This window comes from Rhinolophus sinicus, linkage group LG06, assembly GCF_036562045.2.
Source record: "Rhinolophus sinicus isolate RSC01 linkage group LG06, ASM3656204v1, whole genome shotgun sequence".
Taxonomy (NCBI): Eukaryota; Metazoa; Chordata; class Mammalia; order Chiroptera; family Rhinolophidae; genus Rhinolophus; species Rhinolophus sinicus.
In genome coordinates, this window is record NC_133756.1 from 6,644,436 (window position 1) to 6,664,269 (window position 19,834).

Genomic DNA, 19,834 nt, shown 5'->3' on the forward strand with positions numbered 1-19,834 from the left:
CAGGTGCTGGCTGATCTACCAACACTGCCCTGCCCACCGTGGGATTGGCGATGCCAGAAGGATGGGACAGGGGCTGGGGCAGCGCAGACCCCCTTGCAGAGGGTGACCCCGAGTGCCTGGGCTCCCAGGGGCCTTGAGAGGCAGCCTCTGGATTTGGGGAGGGGAGAGACGGGAGGCCCTCCATCCTCCTAGTGGGCTGGTACCTCTTTGGCTCTGGCACCACCTTCCTCGGTCCACTCCCTGTGCTGGGCCCGAGGCTGCCTACTTGCAGGGGGCCCAGTCTGGAGCCCCCTCCCAGCTGCTGGGTGGGGCTCTGCCTCTCTCTGCTCAGCCTTTGTGAGGGCTGCATTCCTCCCGTCTGAGCAGGAACCAGCCATGCACCCAGGCTGCCCTGGCCTCCAGACCGCCCTCCCTGGGGAAGCCCTGTGGCCTGCTCCCCTCTGACCTCGGCGTCTGCGCTGAGCATATCGGGTCCTCTGCTGCTGCCCACAGCTGCTTCCTCCTGTTCACCCTATCTCTCCACCTCAGCCCTGCACTCCTGGGGGTGGGGGGGGAAGGGACCCTCCTCAGGGACTCTCCAGGACAGTCCCGTGGCCCGCCTCCTTGGTGCACTGGTGGGCTGAGAGCCTGGGGTCTAAACAGGCACGACCCATGGCACGGCCCGTCCAGCACTGTGCCCCTGAAGCCCACTGGGTCCATTCCAGAAGCCATTCTTGCTTCTCGGCTGGGCACTTTGTGTCTGACCACCCCAGACCCTCCAAGACTGTCCCTGTGATAAGGGCCAGGTGCAGGCATGACGTCCATGCTGATGCCAGCGTGTAGCGGGGACTGCTGTGGGGAAGAGCGAGTGGCTGTGGCACTCCAGGGGCAGAACACCGAAGGGTGCTGGCTCAAGGGTGGCATGCGCCCCCACGCTGGCCTCGGGATTTGGGCCTTCCACCACCCCCAGCCTCCACCTGCTCAGCTATGAAATGGGGGCAGTCAGAGAAGCGGTGGGCTGGGGGGATGTGGCCAGAGCCAAGCCGCAGGTGACACGCCATGAGCGCTGGTCTCTGGGCAGTAAATGCGTCCCTTCTCCCTTATTTTCTAGAACTGTCTACTACACAGGCTACAGGCAGGTGTACGCCATGGAGGCCCAGACTGTGCTGAGATGCTGCCCGGGGTGGAGCCAGCAGCCGGGCCATCAGGGCTGCCTCTCCGGTGAGTGCCCCGCCTGCAGACCCTAAATCCTGCCTCAGGGGAGGCCACCTTTATGGGGGGTCCCTCCCAGCTGCCTCGGGATGCAGGCCCCACCCCCATTTTCTGCACTTGGTGGAACTTGTCACAGCAGCGTGAGTGACAGCCAGGGCCACTCAGTCATTCTGCTTACCTAAGGCTATTAAAACAAAATAATACAAGAAAAAAGGAACGGTGGATTCCCACTGTGCCGATGCTGGAAGGAGTCCAGGAAACAGAGAGCTGGGGCGGGTGGGGGCTCTGAGCCGGATGGTGGGGGCGGTCTGGGGGCCATGCGTTGGTGTCAGTGGGCTCAGGTGTCTCTGAGCCTGGTTCGGGGGTCAGTGTCATGGGACATGACCTCTCACCCGCCTGCCATGCCTGCCATGCTCACACCCCCACTCTCAGGGTCCTTCTGCCCACTTTGTTCTAGAAAGGCCCAGCTGGGCGTTGGGCCCCAGTCTTGTCAGCTGCTGGACGGAGTCGCTGCCTATGTCCGAGGGGGTCCTGGTGAACGCAGCAGGGAGGGGAGCCCCTGGGTCTCAGCACAGGTGAGGGCGCTGGGTGGCACGGCACCCGGTAGGCGCTGGTGGGCAAGCGGACCACGGTCCCGGGAGGTGCAATGGACTGGAATCGGGTTGTCTGGTCCCAGCGGGTGTCTCTGAGGCCTCTGCTTGTAAGAGGGGGGGCTCACAGCATGGAGTCCGCAGGTGAGGCTGACTGACAAGGTCGGCTCTGGTGTCCCCTGAAACAGTGACATGACATCTGGTGATGTGAGTGGTGGCTGGGGTTCTCCGCGGTGGGGGGGCTGTTCTGCGGCTGGAACAGGGACCAGACTTCAGGGTTCATGTCACAGCTTGTCCTTCCTCATGGCCCCTGGGTCCCTCCTCACACAGGAAGTGTGAGGGCCCAAGGCGACCTTGACCTTACGTGAACTCCAGGGGAAAAGGGGAAAGGAAAGGATGTGTGATGTTTTTCCAGGAGAGGAAATGAATAACTCGCTCCAGGAAGGGAGTTGGAGGATGGGGGAGAAGGAAGGGCTCAGGACCCTCGGTGGCAGGGGGGGCGGTGGGGGCGGGGGTGGACGCTGGCCAGCGGCCGTGGGTGGGGGCGTCCTGCCCTGACTGCGGCCCTCTCTCCAGGGCTCTGATCGCAGCGTTGATGTGTGCTGTCCTCCATGGCTGGCGTCTGGGAAAACAAAGGGGTCTGTTGAGTGGGGTGCAGGGCAGACATCAAAGCCAGGTCCCTGGTTTCCGCTCTGCTGTGGTGGGGGCTCCTCAGGCCTGCCAAAGGTGACTCCAACCATCTGTGACACAGTGGGGGCTAGGTCTGCGTCCCCGGGGTTTAGTGGTGGTGGGGAGAGGCATGGTCTCGCACACCCAGGAAGGGACATGGATGCGTGAATGTGTGGCCAGGGGGCCCTCTGGGCTGGGCTTCCTGGGCTGGGGGAGGGGAACCAGGAGTAGGTCCAGGCTTGCCCAGCAGCGGTCCCACGATTATCTCCACTCTGTGCCTCTGAGTGGGGTCTTGTGGCTCTTGGTTTCACCTGGGTCTTGACGTGACCATCCCAGGGTTGGGCAGGAGGAGTGGCAGGGCCAACGGCTGGCCAGACCCAGGGAGGCAGGTGGGCCTCTGCCCGCTGCGGAGACAAGGCCAAGTGCTGGTTTTCAGGGGCTGGGTTTTCAGGAGCTCAAGGCCGATGCTGCCCTAGTCCACAGGGCCGGGGGCGGCGACAGTTTCTCTTCCCGGCCTCTGCTGCCGCTCTAGCTGCCTGGGCAGGACTAGGGCTCTGCTTGGCCTGGCCGCTGGCAGGAGTGAGGACGCAGGAGAGGCTGGGTCCTGAACCCGCCCAGGACCAGAGCCAGGCAGAACCTCAGCATGGTACGGGGTTGGCCAGGCCCCCCCACCCCAGGGCAGCAGACATGGAGGGACAGGGCTGGGGTGGTGAGGAAGTAGGGGTTCTTAGCCACTGGGCCTGGCCTTAAGGCTCCAGGTTGTCCCATCAGCCAGGAGACACGGGCAGGGTCCCCACAGGAGACGATCTCCACGGGCAGGGTCCCCATCTGGAACTTGAAGCTTTGGCTTTTTTGGTTGTTTGTTTTTAAAAATTCATTTTTAGGGCAGGATTCACTTGTTTATACATTTGGCTGTTATCTGTTTGTTTCAGTGATCCGGGAAAAGCCCCGTGGCCTGACCTCCCAGGACGCTCACGTGTGCCCTGTGTCTGGGTTGCAAGCATGTGAGGGAGGGAGTGGGGGTTCACGTGGGCCAGGGCAGGAGCCGGGGTCCCGCGCAGGGTGGGGGTGCTCACACGGGCTCAATGTGTGGCAGCAGCACCTGGAAAGCACTTACAGAAGGTAATGGCGTCGTTTCACTTACGCTCTGCACTGAATATCAGAAAGTGGCTGAGATACTAGGAAGAGTTAAGATCCAGTGATCATTTTACTGGGCTCTTTCACTTTGTCTATCAGAGGACATTTCAATCATGTAGAGGCTTCCTGAGCCGGGAGGTGGGGAAAAATTATGCCCGTCACTGTGTCTTCCTTCGCTTACTCCAGAGCAGCTCAGAGACCAATAGGTTAGTGTTTGTCTGCGTGTGAATAAATCCTACACACACAGGCAGGTGTGCTGGTTTGGGATGATTTCATTAGCATTCTCAGTTCTAAAGCAATGGCTTGCAATTTTGATGGTGACCCCAAACGCTGCTTTCGAGACTAGGGAAAGCAAATTACGCCATGGAGATTGTGCAGTAAATGTCAGATTTAGTCAAGGGCCTTTGCAGAAGCACATGCCATGGAGAAGCAGTTACCTGACAAGAAGAGCCGTCTCCCACTTGTAGTGGAGGGAGTTTGGGGCTTGTTGGGAAGTACATGGGATGGAAGGTCACCCCGAGTGAGAACTGAGTCAGGGCAATCCTTCCGCTATCAGCACAAATCTAGTTAATGTGATAACAAGAATTACTGACTCCGAAAACCAGCATGGGCTTGCCCACTCACACATCTTCTACGGGGGAAGCATCAGACTCATTGAGCGACGTGACAGGATGCAGGGAAAAAACACACTGATAACAAGGGCACCGTTTTAACTACTCCGTTCCGAACGCTGGCTTTGTAAGAACTGAAGCCGGGTGCTGGCGGTGTCTTAAAAAGGAAGTGCGTTCATGGGAAAGTGCCTCCTCTTTTTCTTTTTCTTGTTCTGGTTTCAGCGCTGTGCTCTGCTCCACAGCCTCTAGGACCAGCCACACGGACATGTGCCTAAGTGGCATCTGAAGGCACGCAGGACACCTTTACAAATTCTTTTAGACCGAAATGGACTGGTTGTTGATTCTTTTATCATCCTGTTTGAAGTAACACAGTTCCGCTATGTATTTGTTCACACACTCTCTCATTCCTTCATTGGTTCAAGTTTTGCTCAGCTACTGCCGAGTGCTGGGAGTTCAGAGGGACCCAGAGGGGCAGGGCTGCTCATGGGGAGCTAGGGTCTCACGGGGAGGCTGGCTGCTAGCAGACACTGAGGCTGTGACAGGGCGCTCAGGGCCAACTGGGGGTCTGTGGACAGGTGAGGCCAGCCAGGTAGGGCTTAGAGTATTCAGGACGCTGGCGGGAGCCCAGAGCGGGAGGAAGTGTGGGGATGGCAGGGAAGGAAGGAGGATATGTGGGGACTATTGGTGCTGGCGAGGGTGGCCGGGGAAGGTGGGCAGAGCACCAGCTGGCCAGGGTGGCCGGGGAAGGTGGGCAGAGCACCAGCTGGCGAGGGTGGCTGGGGAAGGTGGGCAGAGCACCAGCCTTCCTCAAGCTTCCCTCTGCTGGGAGAGGGCTTCTTGCTGGGAGCCCTACCCTTGCGGTCAGCCTGCCCTTCTCTCTCCGGGCTCAAATTCCCACCCTGCCACCTGTGAGCCAGTGCTGGGCCCCCAGCCAGTGGGAGGCCCTGCGTTGGTGGGTCAGCTGAGTCTGGGGTAGCTGCCTTTGGTCCCTTCCCGGCCAGTGTGCCTACAGGCGTCAGGGATGCAGGCTGGGTCAGGGTCCTCAGAGCTCCCGAGCGTGAGCAGAGAGGATGGTGTTGGAGATGAGGCCCCCCCAACATGGGAGCGGGGCTGCCTTCCTGCAGAGGGGCCCCAAGTCAGGTTCTCTGGCTTTGCTTCCATCCCCACCCCATTCCTACCTCTGCCCCTTCCTCCAGCCCTCCCAGCACCTTCCCTCATTCCCAGTCTAGGCTCTCTGTGGTCAAGGGACGCCGAGAGGTGGTCAGGCTGGGGCCAGGCAGGCAGGGCACAGCCCATGAGCTGCTGACACCCGCTGCCCCTGCCGTGGTGAAATTTCCTCCAGTGTGACCTGGAGACGAAGGCGCATGTGGGACAATGTCAGGGCCCGTGGTGTTTGTGTGGGAACAAGAAGGCGTAACTACAGTGCGAGAGAATGGCAGGAAGCTTCTAATGGTGTTGGGACTCGTCCGAGGCCCTTGGCAGCGTTGTGACCAGGAGGTGACCGAAAAGAAAACGCTGGCTGGGTGGGGCCATGGTACCTGATGACCAGGCGCTTCCCCGGGTCCTTGTGGCCCGCTGCACCGGCCCCCTGGGGGCAGCTGGGCTCCGACCGCTTCTGTTTTGGGGGTTCAAGTCCTTCCCGCTCAGCAGCTTTCTGAATTCCAGTTGGGTGACAGATTTTTCCTGGACCCTCAGGGTGTTTCAGCCGTAATTGCCCTGGGTCCTGGCTCCCCCTCATCGAAGGATGAGGTGACTGGCCGTTGTACCCCCAGACCCTCTGTGTGCAGGCTCTGAGACGGACACAGCCAGGGATAAGGTGCTGGAAGGCCGTCTGCTCTCACTGTCTGGGTGGGCTGGGCTCAGTCCATCCCCGCAGGACACAGATGGACACACAGGGCCCGAGGAGGTGCAGGAGCTGCACCAACCACTTGGGATGTGATTTGAAGTGTTCTGGGAAAGGGATTCCATGCTCCCAGAAGCTGTGCGTAAAGTACAGTTAACCAGGTTCCATTTTTGCAGGACTTCTCAGAGCCTTTAATACGCTGATGGGCACTGTGGATGCCTGAGACAGACTGTGTAGTGTTTTCTAAACTAATTCTTTTTTCCCCCCTTCTTCCCCACTCCGGTTCAAGCCGTTGTTTCTCAGTCTAGTTGTGTAGGACACAGCTCCCTGGCCCATGTGGTATTATGAGCCTTGTGCTCTCTCCGGCTGAGGCAGTCAGTCGCTGGTCGTTGGTTGGCCTCTCCCGGTAGCTCTCGCCTGCTGCCGGCCACTCACGCCGGCCACCGGCTGCTCACAGCAGCACACAGTAGCCCATGGCAGCACACAGCCTCTCACGCTGGCTGCCGGCCATTCACACCGACCTCCGACTGCTCACCACAGCCCAGCTCCAGAGAGAACTGTTGTTCATATTCTTAGCTGTAGAGGGCGTAGCTCATTGGCCCATGTGGGAATCGAACCCACGACCTTGTCGTTAGGAGCACGGCGCTCCAACCACCTGAGCCACCGGGCCGGCCCCTAATTCTTTCTTAAAAAAGAAAGGAAGAAAAAGTAACAAAATCAGAACAATAAAACAGTGTCCGTAAAGCATGAGCTGAGAAATACTGACACAAGGATCACTGGACAAATGTTCACGGAGGGGTGACAGGGTGCCTGGCACCGTAGTCGGGCGTGGGAAGCTGGCAGTGAGCAGAGACTGGGACCAGACCTGTTCTCATGGAATTCTAGTCCTAGGGCAGGGGAAGGAGGGAAGCGGGAAGGAAGGGAGGGAGGGAGGAAGGGAGGGAGGAATGAGTTACATGCCAGTTGGTGGGAAATGCTACAGAGAACAATGAGGCTGGGGAAGGGGCCGAGAGATGGGTGCTGGTTCAGAGGGGGCCCTGGGGAGGCCTCTCTGTCCAGGGCGTGGGTGTCCTGCATGGCGTGAGTGAAGGGCCTTGCATGTGCCTGGGGAAGAGACACCCACGACAGAAGGAATGGACAATGCAAGGCCATAGGACTCCAAGGGGGGCTGTGCTATAGCCACTGGATGCAGCCCTGGGTCTTGTACCTACAGTCAGGGCCCTGGGTGAGTCCTGGGCTTGGCACCCCTGTGTCCAGCTGGGGTCCTCCAGGCAGGTGGCCAGGCTGGCCTCCCTTCCCTTCCCTGCTCTGGGCCTGGCTGGTTGGGGTCTGCTGGGAAGGACCTGCAGAAAGGCCACCCTCAGCTTTCCTGCTTCTGCTGTTCACTTTTCCTTTTCCGTTCTGGATGCGTGTCAGCCCCGCGCCCAGTGTGGGAATTAGTGGAGCTGGCACACACCCACACATGTGCTCACAGTCACCCCTGGGCAGTGCTCCTCCCCGATCCTCCCCCGGGCCCCCTGCACAGGCCTGCGCTGCAGGGCACCTGGAGCCTGATCCCCACGGGTGCGGGGCCGAGACCTGCACAGAATCTGTGTCTTCATGTCTCAGACACAGTCCTGGGACCCACTCCAGACATCAGCAGAGGGCGGGGGAGGTTCATTCATTGATTCCACCAGGAGTTACTGATGGTCAGTTGGGTTCAGATCCCTGGGCGGGCTCTGCTGATTTTCAGGGACAGGATCCCAGCCTCTCCCGGGGCTACGGGGCAGTGAGACACAGAGATGCCGCTATCACCCGGAGCCCAGAGCACTCCAAGTGCCAGGCAGAGCTCAGTCCAGGAGCAGCCCTTCTGGAAGGTTCCATGTGCCCTGCCCTGCAGACCACCTTTGGGGAGGTGGCTGTGCCGGGCGTGGGGGAGGAGGAGGAGCCGGCAGGGCCACACCGCCTGCACAGATCTCTCCAGGGCTTCAGTCGAGGCTGACGCTGGAGCCTGGGGGGGCAGTGGGCTTTGCGTCAGGTCCGTGGCCAGTCGGCATTCCCACCTCTTCTACTGACAGGACACTGTCTCCCAAACTCGGTGTGGCCAGCTTGTGCCCCCGACTGGCCATCATGCAGGGGCTTTGGGAGCTGGGCCTGACTCTGAGCAGAGGGAGTCTGTCCACCCGCCTGTCTCTGGGGACCCACTATGTGGTGGGTGCGGTCTCAGCCTGGGCAGGGAGCTGGCCTGGACAGTTTGCCCTGCCTTGGGAACCAAGATCCTCAATGGCCAGCATGGAGCAGCCAGACTGACGTCTCTCAGCAGGGAGACCACATCCAGGCCCCTAGGCCCTGGCCAGCGCTGGTGGGAGGCCAGGTTTGGGTGGCAGGGACAGGGAAGTGGCCTCCCTTCCTTAGCTACCGGCCCTGGTGGGAGGTGGGCACTGTGGTTCCCACGCCCACCCATGCACAGGCAGCTCTCATCAGTGGCGTGGGCATGGGGAGGGGGATGTGCCCCACAGCTCGGTGGTAAGATAAGAACCACCCCTGAGCCACGACTCCGTGATGGCATGCGGAGCCATTTGGGCCAGCGGGGAGCAGGTGCAGGGTCATCCCCACTGTCACCTGCTTTGTCTGAGCTTTCACACGCCCAGCATCATTTGAACCCCTGAAAACCTCCAACAGTGGTGGAAACAGGTGCCCTTCACAGGTTGCAGCCCTGACTGCCTGCTGCCAGCCTCTGGGGGCCAGTTGCTAGAGAAACACCTGCCAGGGGCAGACGTGTCCCCTTGGGGTTCCGTCCTGCTATGTGTGCCTACGATGTGCCTCACAGGCCCTGGCAGTTTCCTGAATGCCAGGCTGTGCAGCATACCAGCCCCATGAGCCCCTCTGGCTGGCCTGGTGGCCCGGCCACAGGAGTCTGCCATGCCAGCCTCACCACATCTGGGAGCTGGGGCCAGCTGTTGCCATAATGATGGGTTGTCTTCTGGAGAGAGATCCATTTTGGTGTTTCTGCAGTACGGGAGGCCCTGTGGCCATCTGAGGCCAGGCAGCTGTACCCCTGGGTCCCCCCCTCTGGATCCTTCTCCCGGCTACCTTCTGAAATGGACCCCCATCCCATTCCATGGAGGTCACCCATCTGTGTGGACACTTGGTTATGAGTCTTGAGCATTGGAGCCAGCAGCTGACTCAGGACTTGCAGAAAAGCTCGTCCCTACTGTTCTCTGATGACATCCGTAAATCATCCCCACCAGGTCACCCTGAGTCCTGGCGTCAGCCTGGGTGACAAGGAAAATAACACAGTGCCACCCACGCCATCCACCAGGCCGCTGTGACTCGGCATTCAGCAGAGGAACCTTGCGTGTCTGGGCAGCAGCAGGGCCCGCCTGAGGTGGTCCTGGTGGTCGTCCCAGCCAGGGGCTCTGTCCGTCAGAGGCCCGTGAGCCAGGCCCATGCTGGGAGCTCTCGTGCACGATTGTATACAGTTGTCACAGCCACTGCATGTGTTGGTGCTGAGCTGACCCGAGGTGGCGTCTGAGCAGCCCAGGCTGCATCCAGAAAATTCTGAGGATTCAAAGTTCTTAGGAAAGGGGTCTGAGTCACCTGTAGGCCTGATGAATGTGTGTGACTTCAGCCCCTAGCTAGTGCAGACAGGCATGTCCCTCCTCTGGGGGCTGCACCTGGGCCTACCCCACGTTGAGGAGCCCCTCACCGGCCGCCTAGGAGGAGCATGGACGGAAAAGGCGTGTCAAGAAACCAGAGGCTCCGTGTTGCAGAATGGACTGGGCTCAGGTGTCTGGGCCCCTGAGAGGAGGTGTGGGATGCAAACTCGTGGGGCTGGCTTCGAGAAAACCCAACGTTTCTTCCCTGAGCACGCATGGTGACCCGCCCCTGTGTTCACAGCCTGCGGGTGGGTGGCTGGCTCATCAGCGTGGATCACACCTGTCCCACCCCGGGCTGCTCCAACTTTCCACCAGGTGGCCGCTAGGAAGAGGGAAGGGTAGGAGGCCAGGGCTTGGCCTCGGGACGGTTCCAGGGACATGGTGGTCCGCTCTTGCAGGAACCGAGCTCTTGGAGAGCAGTGGGGTCCTATTTCTGCAGCTGCCCAGCCTGGCACAGGCTGCTCCAGCCGCTCCTAGTCGGTTGGCCTGAGGTTCCCCCAAGTGCGAAGTTCCTTGCCTTCCATGTACGAGAACGTGGCTGGTGTCACGATGCCACAGAAGATCCTTTGATGTGCCCTAGAACTGTGCTCCCTAAATCTGCCATCCTGCACCCAGGCCCAGCCAGGAGCAGCGTCAGGACTGGACGCCCCTCAGGACCCACCCAGCCTTTGGCTCTAGGAATATGACAGACAGACCCGCCCAGCTTCACCCCAAAGCAAAGCCCTGGTCCAGGGAAGCTGGGACGATTGGCCAATGCTCAGCGTCCCCACGCCTGCCTCTCATAGTCTGTAGATTCAGGAGGGAGATACTCCGTCTTTCATTCAGCTGGAGGCCGAGGAGACTTGCTGGGCCCTGGAAGTGGGCTGCTGGGCGGGGGAGGCTGTGCGTCTTCAGAGTCAGGTGACAGTATGGAGGTAACACTGACAATGTGTAGGTCGTTGAGAATATTGCATTCGACACGTGCAAATGGCCCATAACGGAGCTTAGCCCAAATTTCTAGCCAATCATAGATGTCAGGACAGGAACTTGAACACACGTCTTCGACACCCAAGCTGCCTCGCTCTGCTAGGGCGTTGGGGCCAGTGGGGGCAGTCGGGGTTTGGGACAGTGGTTCCTGGGGCCTTCTCCAAACATGCATGACTCACCCTGCCTCAGGCCTTCCCCACCACTCAGCCTTCAGGGGACATGGCCGCAGGGCAGCAGCAGACCCTATAAGCACCGTTGGCCCCGGGTCACCACCGGCACCTACTCTTGCATTTCTCACACTTGTGGGTTCAGGCAGTTTCTTCCAGGGCCCCTGGGGGTCCTGAGGGTGTTGTCCTGGCCAAGCCGACAGCCATGAGGGAGGCCCCCGGGCACACGGTACTCATACAGTTCATTTAAAAATTAACGAATGTTAAATACAAAGCCAACTTATTACTTAGAAATCTCTAAATTGTTTTGCAAAGCACTCATCCATCCTTCACTTAACACCCATGCATTGAGTTTTTACATTTTGTGTCTCCGAGTGTCCCACGTGGCCCTTTGCCCCATCTGACTCTCCCTTTCCATGCTCACCCTGCCCTTCCTTTCCCTCGTGGGGGGTGGGGGGATTGAAAACACAGGATTTCTTAAGTGCTGGTCTGAAGCTCCTGCACCCCTTGCCTCAGGCGTGACTTCTTCCCGTCTCTGGCTGTGTGTCTTTTTCCTCCACTGCTGGGTGGCTCTTTGGGGTGTTCGTCCTTGTAGTGAGATGCTGGGCTGCCATTGTCTGTGCTGTCCACTTGTGGGTGGGTTTGCTGCTGGGGGCATCCCTGACCGCTGCCATGTCCTCCCGACACGAGGGAAGCAGGTCCCTGCCATGCTGCCTGGCTCCCTGGGTGGACCCCCCCAGGTGTCTGCGGGGGTGCCCCTCACTGCACTGGGTGCCCGTCCTGCCTTGCGTGAGCCTGCCCAGCCCCACTCCATGCGAGCCAGGCTTCCCTCTATCCCAGGCTGCCCTCTGTGGTGTCCTCATCTCCCCAGCCTCCCACCAGCCCCGGGACCAGCAGGAGCAGCGCTTCGTGGTTTGGGACATGGCTTTGTGCATTTTTGTGCGTCTTTGTTTTTCTTTTTTCCCCCATCTCTGTGGATGTGCTGCCTTGTTCCTCGTCCACCTTAAATCCTGAGCTCCTGCCCTTTCCCCAAGGCTTCTCGACAAATAACTGTCACCTCCAGCTTTGCCTGTTTAGTTGTTTTCTCGTTCATTCATTCATTCATTCGAGAAAATTTATCCAGCACCTCCTAAGTGTCAGTGGCACCGAGGAACATGATGGTGATGATGGAGTCGGTGGCTGCTCTCAGGGAGCCCTGGGCTGGGCTGGGGCGGAGCTGTCCCCCCCGTGTCAAGTGCTTAGGTGCGTTTGCGAGGCGCTGTGGGGGGAAACCGCAGGGCTCCGTAAGTTGGAACTTTGCTCCATTCATTCAGAGAGGTTCCACTGAAGCTAGACCAGATGTGGCCGTGGGAGGGGGGTCACTTTAGGCTTTGGTGGGGTAGGGCAGTGTGTGACCCAGGACAGAGCAAAGGTGGGACCAGAGACCTGACAGCCTGCCTACAAGACCCTCCCCAACAGGTTCTGGGGCTCAGCCCTCAGGTGTGGTCCAGGCTGCAGTGGGGGGAGGGGCTTTCCTGCCTGGGAGGAGGGTCTGGGTCCTGTCCAGGCCTGAGGCCTCTCATGGGCAGACTTCACGGGGTCCCCCCCAGGGACTTTGTGTCCTGGCCAGTGGGCTGGGGATGACGCCAGGCTCCCGCTCCTGCTCACGCGCTCCCCTCCTCTCTCCACAGCCAAATGCAGTGCTGGTCTCTGTTTTAATGGTGGCAGCTGTGTGCCCGGCTCAGCCCAGCCGTGCCACTGTCCCCAAGGCTTCCAGGGTCCCCGCTGTCAGTATGGTGAGTGCAGCCCCGCCAGGCTGGGCAGCTCTGACCACTTGTCGAGTGCCCTCTGTTAGCCGGAAGGTTCTGCTGTTTCCTGAGCTCTGCTCAGCTGCGGGGGACGTGGCCAGGGCCATGGAGCAAGGCCCCCAGGCGCAGGGGTCCATGCCCTGTGCGCACACCATCCAGGTTCCAAGCCTCAGCCAGGCCTCCTCGCGGTTTAGAGCCCGAGCCCCTCTGTGGGCCGGCCAGAGGTGACCCCACCCCAACGCAGGCTGGGGTCCAGGCCAGGATGGAGGGCCCAGCTGCCACGCATCTCTTCTTCTCGGGATCTGTCATTATGGCCACAGATGGGCGTAGAGAAATGCTTTGAGGACCTTCCGGCTCATTTGCGCTACTTGCATTGGATTTTACTCAGAACCACCAGGGCCGTGGGTGGGGGTGGGAGGACCCCTGGTGGCGAGCTGCCTTTGGGGAGGTTGCTGGGACATGGCTGTGGCTTGATGCTCAGCCACACACATGCTGCTGCTGTGGTCCCTGTGCCGGGGGAGGGAGCCACGAGGTGACTCTGGAGTGTGGCCTGTCCTTGATCACGTCCTCCTCCAGGAAGCCGTGGGGACACCTGCCTTCCCCTTCAGGGCCGGCCTCTGCCAGTCCCCTCCTACCCAGCCCTGCTTTCTGTGGCCCACCAGCGACCCCCCCCACTCCCCACCTGAGGCTCATGGGCCTGCGCTCTCTCTGTGGTGAGCAGCCCCCCACCCATGAAACCCCAGTACTTGGCCTCCTGGGTTCCAGAAGGAGGAGGGTGTGCAAGGGTGCAGTGGGGAGGGAGCTAGGCATCCGGCAGCAGGCTCGGCATCTGGTGGGAGGGCATCTGTGCGTCTACTGGGGGGCTGTCTCACCTACTTCTGGGCAGCACTTGCTGGGTGGGCTCAGAGATCCACACTCGGGGTGCTCCAGGTGGGGAGAGCAGTGCTCACATGCTCTGTGCCCCCAGCCCCTTGGGACTTTGTCTCCAGGGAATCCCCACTCCCACAGTCACCGTGGGGATGGCCTTTTGTGGTGGGAGGAGGGCCTGGAAGCCGGGGGCACCTGCCTGTCCCCGTGTCATGCTCTGCCTGTGTCACCTTATGGAATCTTTACTTCATCCACTGGTGAAAGAGGAAGCAGGGTCAGGGAGGCCGGGCAGCTGCTTACCATGCAGCGGAGCTGGGGCTGGAGTCACGGTGTGTCCAGGCAGCACGTGGAACCTTCTGACCACGCCGTATCCCAGGGTGGTGCCAGGCCTTGCTCAGGGTGGGGCCCTGTGAGATTTGCTTTGGAGTGAGGGGCAGATTCCCACGTCCCCATCCTGTCCAACTCCCAGGAAGGCTGGGCAGGGGTACCTGCACCAGGCGACTGAGCCTGTGACCAGCCCGTCGCCCTCGGGGTGGGTGGGCTTCTTGGGAGAGAGGCGAGTCGGGGGGCAGTAGATAAAGCTGGAAAATGGCTGAAGGGGCACTGTCTCCTGGAAGAAAGGCCAGGTGTTCAGGGCTAAGTGTGCAGAGTTGGCCATGCAAGTTGGGTATGAGGGGTGGGGTGCAGGGCTGGGTGTGCAAGCCTGGTGTGCAGCACTAGGTGTGAGGGTTGGTGTGCAGGGCCGGGTGTGCAGGGCTGGTGTGCAGGGCTGGGTGTGCAGGGCCGGTGTGCAGGGCCGGGTGTGAGGGCTGGTGTGCAGGGCTGGTGTGAGGGCTGGTGTGCAGGGCCGGGTGTGAAGGCTGGTGTGCAGGGCTGGTGTGCAGGGCCGGGGTTGTGTGCAGGGCTGGTGTGAGGGCTGGTGTGCAGGGCTGGGTGTGAGGGCTGGTGTGCAGGGCTGGTGTGAGAGCTGGTGTGCAGGGCCGGGTGTGAGGGCTGGTGTGCAGGGCTGGGTGTGAGGGCTATGTGCAGGGCTGGTGTGCAGGGCCGGGTGTGAGAGCTGGTGTGCAGGGCCGGGTGTGAGGGCTGGGGTGCAGGGCCGGGTGTGAGGGCTATGTGCAGGGCTGGTGTGCAGGGCCGGGTGTGAGGGCTGGTGTGCAGGGCCGGGTGTGAGGACTATGTGCAGGGCTGGTGTGCAGGGCCGGGTGTGAGGGCTGGTGTGCAGGGCTGGAGTGCAGGGCCGCGTGTGAGGGTCATGCTGTGTGCAGGGCAGCCCTGCCCTCCGTGCTCAGGCTCAGACCTACACCAGCACCTTCCTTCCCCTGCACGCTGGGTTTGGACCCCAGACCTGAGCTCCAGCGCAGTTGGGAATATTTAACTAACCCCCAATTATAATTGATTCCAGTTTTGAAAATAAAAGCCATATTTTTTCTGGTTCCCCCAAATTCTTGCATTTGAACAAAAGAGGGGGGAGGGAGACAGGGACTGCTAACTTGCTGGTGGAGAGGCGAGGGGGAGGGAGCCCCTGGGAAGAGCCCTCCCCAGCAGGCTCCCCTCCCTCCAGGGACTTGCCAGCGGGCTTAGTGGCTTTGTTCCGCCTTCTAGCATAAGGCTTCCTACAGAGCACAAAGGGGGCCTGTGCTGGCAGCTGGAGGGTGGGGCGTGGGGGTGGGGAGCCCACAGCAGAGCCCCCGCCCACCCAGCCCAGGCCTGCAGTGCAGTCAAGCCCAGGGCAGCTGGTCCAGGGTGGGCTTCCAGGGTGGGCTTCCAGGTCCTCCACATGTGCCCACCCTAGACCAGCTGCCCTGGGACCCAGGATAACACACTGGATCCTAGTTGCCCATCGGTTGGGGGTGGGGATAAAGTAGTGATTTTGTGCAGATCACAGGTGTCAACGCAGGTGAGCCACAGAGCATCCTGGTGAAGAACCATGGGGGGGGAGAGGTGGGGACGTGCTCTCCCAAAGGCCTGGCCTGCTGGGCTTGAGGACGTAAGGACTGGTGGGTGGCAGGGCATCGTCCCTCGTGCTGGGGGTAACCGCACACACAACATGCCTGAGCTTCCCTGGCTTGTAGCTGCCACACAGCCTCTCCCTTGGGGTAGCGTGGGATCCGGGCACCCCCAGGACTGCCTGTCTCCCTGCCCTGTAGGTCAGCACCATCAGTCAGCGGAGGTGGGAGGTGTACCCCAGACACACCCTGTCCCTTGGTGGGCTGTGGGGATCCTGTCAGAGCATTAGACCAACCAGGAAAGGTTTTCACCAGCCGAAAATATGGCTCCATCCTACCTCTGCAGCAGCTCACACCTGTGTGTGTTGCCCAGGTGAGCGGGGACAGGTGCTCCCCAATACCTGTAGGAGCGTGAGCTCTTCATGGCCGGCTGGCATTGAATCTTTGAGGAAAAAACAGGCAAGGAAAGCTTGTGGTTAAGAACACACACCCCCTCACATTACTTTCGTTTGCACTAAACAGTGGGATACAATGACCACTAGTCATTTCTGTAACTTGGTCTTGCCTGACCTCATGGGACAAGGGCAGACGGAGAACTGATGCCTGGCTCACCTCTGGGCCTCAGTTTCCTCACCTGTGAACTGGGCAGGTTGGGTGGGTCTCTGAGGCAGTTCTGGGACTCTAGTTTCCAGGTCCAGTGAGCGATCGGGGCTCAGCGCTAATGCCCAGCAGAGGGCCGGTGGTCCGCAGGGCTTCCTGGAGGAGGTGTGCCTGTGGGCTGGGGACGGTTTGGGAAGATTGGCTTTCCAGATGGGAGACAAAGGGGCAGAGAGGACGGAGTAAGCCAGCTTGGCCCCAGGGCCTGGACGGAAACCACACAAGTTTCAGCTGGAATCCCCAGAACCCTTATCCTCCCTCTCTGAACCCTTGGAAAGACCTGGAACCAGGAGGGCTGCCCTGGGCCTGGCCTGGCAGGTACCCCTGGGGACCTGGTGTGGCCTGCCCCTCCACCCCCACCCCACCCAAGCAGGGAGAGACATGAGTCGTCCCACCTGGAGCCTGCACACCCAGGCCCACTGGCACCTAGCTGGGCCCGACCTCTGAAGTCAGTAGGTGGGGGTCCCTGGGAGTGGGCTCAAGAAACTGTGGGAGCGTTGGGGGCCTCACAGCTATACCCAGAAGCAGAGCAGCAGAGCAGATGGCTTTCCCTGAGGGCATGGGGCCAGGAGGTGGCCTGGCCTGAGCCCCTGGCCTTGACTCAAGGGCGAGTCTGTTTCTAAGCTGGGATAATTGACACATGGAGAGGAAGCAGGCCCTCCCGGCACCCTCTGTGTTGTCCCCGTGTCTGAGGGTGGGAGCCTGACCCCTGGCTGCAGGAGGGCTGCTCTTGGCCCCCCGCCTGACCAGGCCTGGGAGCTGCTGCTGCTCTGAGAGATGTGGCCTCGGCGTGACCAGCCAGGACCCTGCTGTCCTCTCCCCTGGGGTGGCCCCTTGCTCCCCTGCTCTGTTCCCCGCCCGAGTGGGCAGAGTGGCCGTGGGCTCCTCCACACAAGCCACTTCAGCTGCACTGAATCCCTCCTTTGAGGACAGTTCCCCAAATCTCCAGACAGCCCCATGCCCTGCAGGAGCCGGCGCCAGGGTGGGCAGGGTCTGGTGCGTTGAATGGAGGGGTGGGCGGCTTCGACTCCAGACCTCTGGCCTCGGTCCCCGCTGGCTATGACCAGTGGCTGGGACAGGTGTGGCTGCTCCAAGATCGTCCTGCACTGGGCCGGGCCACATTCCTGCAGGGTGGTGGGGGTGTCTGCACACAGTGTGCACTGGGACAGCCCGGGGAGCGCAGCACACAGCCCGTCTTCCAGAGCGCCTGGCTCTGGGAGGGACGTTTGTGTTCTCATGAGCGCAAGGAATCGTTTAATGACCAGGTTGCCCCCCACCACCCACAAAGGCGCCTCTGTCTTCTGGGATGACTGAGGTCCAGGCCGGCTCTGCACACCATGGGGCCAGGACCTCTCCCAGCACTGGCTTCAGAGAAGGGGGTCTTTTAATGACATAATTTCAGCAGGAGACACCCAGAGGCAGACCCTCCTGTGTGGGGGGGTCTGTGAGCTCACCCCACCGGCCCCCGTGCCACTGGGCTGGAAGTTTGGTGAGTGGGCATCTTAAGTGCCCCCTGCCCACTTGGGCCTGCTGTCCAGGCAGGACTGAGGCTCGGGTTCAGAGGACGAGGCCTCCATGCCACCCCAGGGCTCCCCCCAACCCCTGGCAGTAGGAGCTAGTGACTCAGTAAACACAGGGTTCCTGCCTGGGGTGACCCTGCGCTGAGCAGCTGGCAGGGGCAGGAGCAGGCTGTGTCTCCGCAGCTGCAGGGCCCCTCCCGGCCGGTCCCTGTTTGCAGTGCCCACCACCCGCCCCAGTGCTGGCCACCCAGAGCCGCAGCTGTTAAGGAGCAAATTCCAGGAAATGTGCTGATTGTCCGTTTTCAGGATTCCTGGGGCCGTGCCTGTCTCCCCCTCCCAGCAGGATAATTAATGAGGGGTCTGTGAGTGAGGGGGCTGGATCTGCGCCCCGGAATCTGCTCTCGGGTCCTGTCGGCTCCAGGCATTCCAGAGCAGGGCTGGCCCTCTGTGCCCGGGTCGAGGCAGACCTGCACAGCATCACGGAGCCAGGCAGCTGATAGCAGGCCATTATGGCAGGGGGAGGAGGTGTCGGCGAGGGTGCTGACAGCGTGCCAAACGGGTCTCCTGGGGGGAGCTGCTGCCAGGTCAGTCTCCTGGGCCAGCAGCTGCTTCGCTGGGAGCCAGGAGCAGTGAGGGGACGTCACCCCACTGGTCAGGTCAGGGCACAAGGAACCTCACATTAGGCTGTCAGGGTGGGGTCCTCCGGTGCCAGCCCTGGGGTCTGAGGTCTCAGGAGAGAGGGGGCCTTGTCATGCTGATGACACCTCGTGGCCAGAACGGAGGCCAGTCCACAGCAGGATGGAACCGAGGTGCCCCACACATCCGTGCATAGCCATGCTCTGCCTCGTGGACGTGACCACCCTGACTCGGGACCCTCGACCCTCCTTAGGAACCTACAGTGCGTGGGGGTGTGTGTGGCCTGGTTAGTCCTGGGCAGAGAAACCTGGACGGTCCTGTGGTCTCGCGGTAACCAGGCAATTCCGAAGGTTCTAGGACAGCAGGCCCCTCGGTGCTGAGCCCTGGTTCCCACACCGCGTCCGCCGACAATGGCCCTGCCACACAAAGCGGGTGCCGCCACACGTCCCACACATTCCCATTTGTGCCCCAGCTGTCCTGGGAAGTGTGTGGGGCAGACGGTTCTATCCATTTGGCTGGGCCTCAAGGGCGTGGTGCAGACAAGGCAAGAGGGCCCAGGGTGGGGTCGGTGTTCCACGGGGCCTTTGTACCCTTCCTGGGGACTGGGGACCGGTGCCCAGCGTCTCACATGTGTCCATCTGGAAGGCAGGGCAGCAGGGCCGGGCGCTGGTGCCCCCGAGGGCCTCCTTCCGGGTGTCAGTGCTGCAGGAGCTTCTTCCGCTCCTCACGTTGCCAAGGAGACAGGTAGAGTGGGCTGGGCATCAGAAGTCCAGCACCCTGTTCCGCTGCCCCTGACCTGCTGGTGGCCCCACATGGCCCCTTCCCTCCTGCCTTCTCCCTGTGGGGCGTGTGACCCCCCCGGACCACCATCGCTTTAGAGACTTGGCGCCTGCCCTGCACTGGTCTGTCCACCCCCAGCCTTCTGTGGCTGGATTTGCCCCACTTGAGGGCCATCCTCCTGGACAAGGGCAGGGCAGGGTGGGGACAGGTGATCAGGCTGGCTCTGGGCTGGGTCCAGGACAGACCACCATCTCCCCGGGCTGGCGGGCTGAGTGCCGGTAAGCAAGCGGCTCTCTCCTGGTGGAGGGGCATCTCTGGGTGACAAGGGCCCATGGGAGGGGTGGGGATTGTCCTAGATGAGGCAGCTGGTACCCACATGGCACTCAGCCCTGATGGCATCAGTCCCATTCAAACCTTTCTCTCTAGCCCCTGCTGGGAAAGCGTGTCACCGTCACCAGTGGCTGGTGCATCGGGAGCTCCCCCAGCCTGTCCCTGCGTGGAGCTGTGGGAGTGGGAACTGCCCTGTGAGAGCTACGCCACTGGGGAGCCTTGGTGAACGTGCACTGTCCTGTGGAGCCCCCCACTTCTCTGTGCAGGCTCCTACCCCACTTTGTAGAGGGTTACTGAGGTGCTGAGGGCACTGTGCCTCGGGGGACTCGGCACAGCAGAGCTGAGCTGTGGGGGAGGTGTGGACACCGGGTTTGCTCGGCTGCTGGCCCTCCTGTCTCCTGGAGCACAGAGTTGGCTGGACCATGCGGGTTCCAGTGTGAGGGGGAAGGTGCAGTGTTCCTGGCCGTTTCTGTAGCTCGTGACCAGAGGACGCCACACA

The 19,834-nt window shown here is 61.2% G+C and overlaps 1 protein-coding gene across 1 annotated transcript in view; it reads left to right on the plus strand.

The window, feature by feature from the left end:
- The window catches only part of MEGF6 (multiple EGF like domains 6), a 90,946-nt gene that overhangs the window by 9,899 nt on the left and 61,213 nt on the right, over window positions 1-19,834 (plus strand). The window contains exon 3 of the mRNA XM_019757124.2: window positions 1,091-1,200. Coding sequence (XP_019612683.2) covers window positions 1,091-1,200 — 110 coding nt within the window. The remainder of the gene's footprint in view (window positions 1-1,090; window positions 1,201-19,834) is intronic.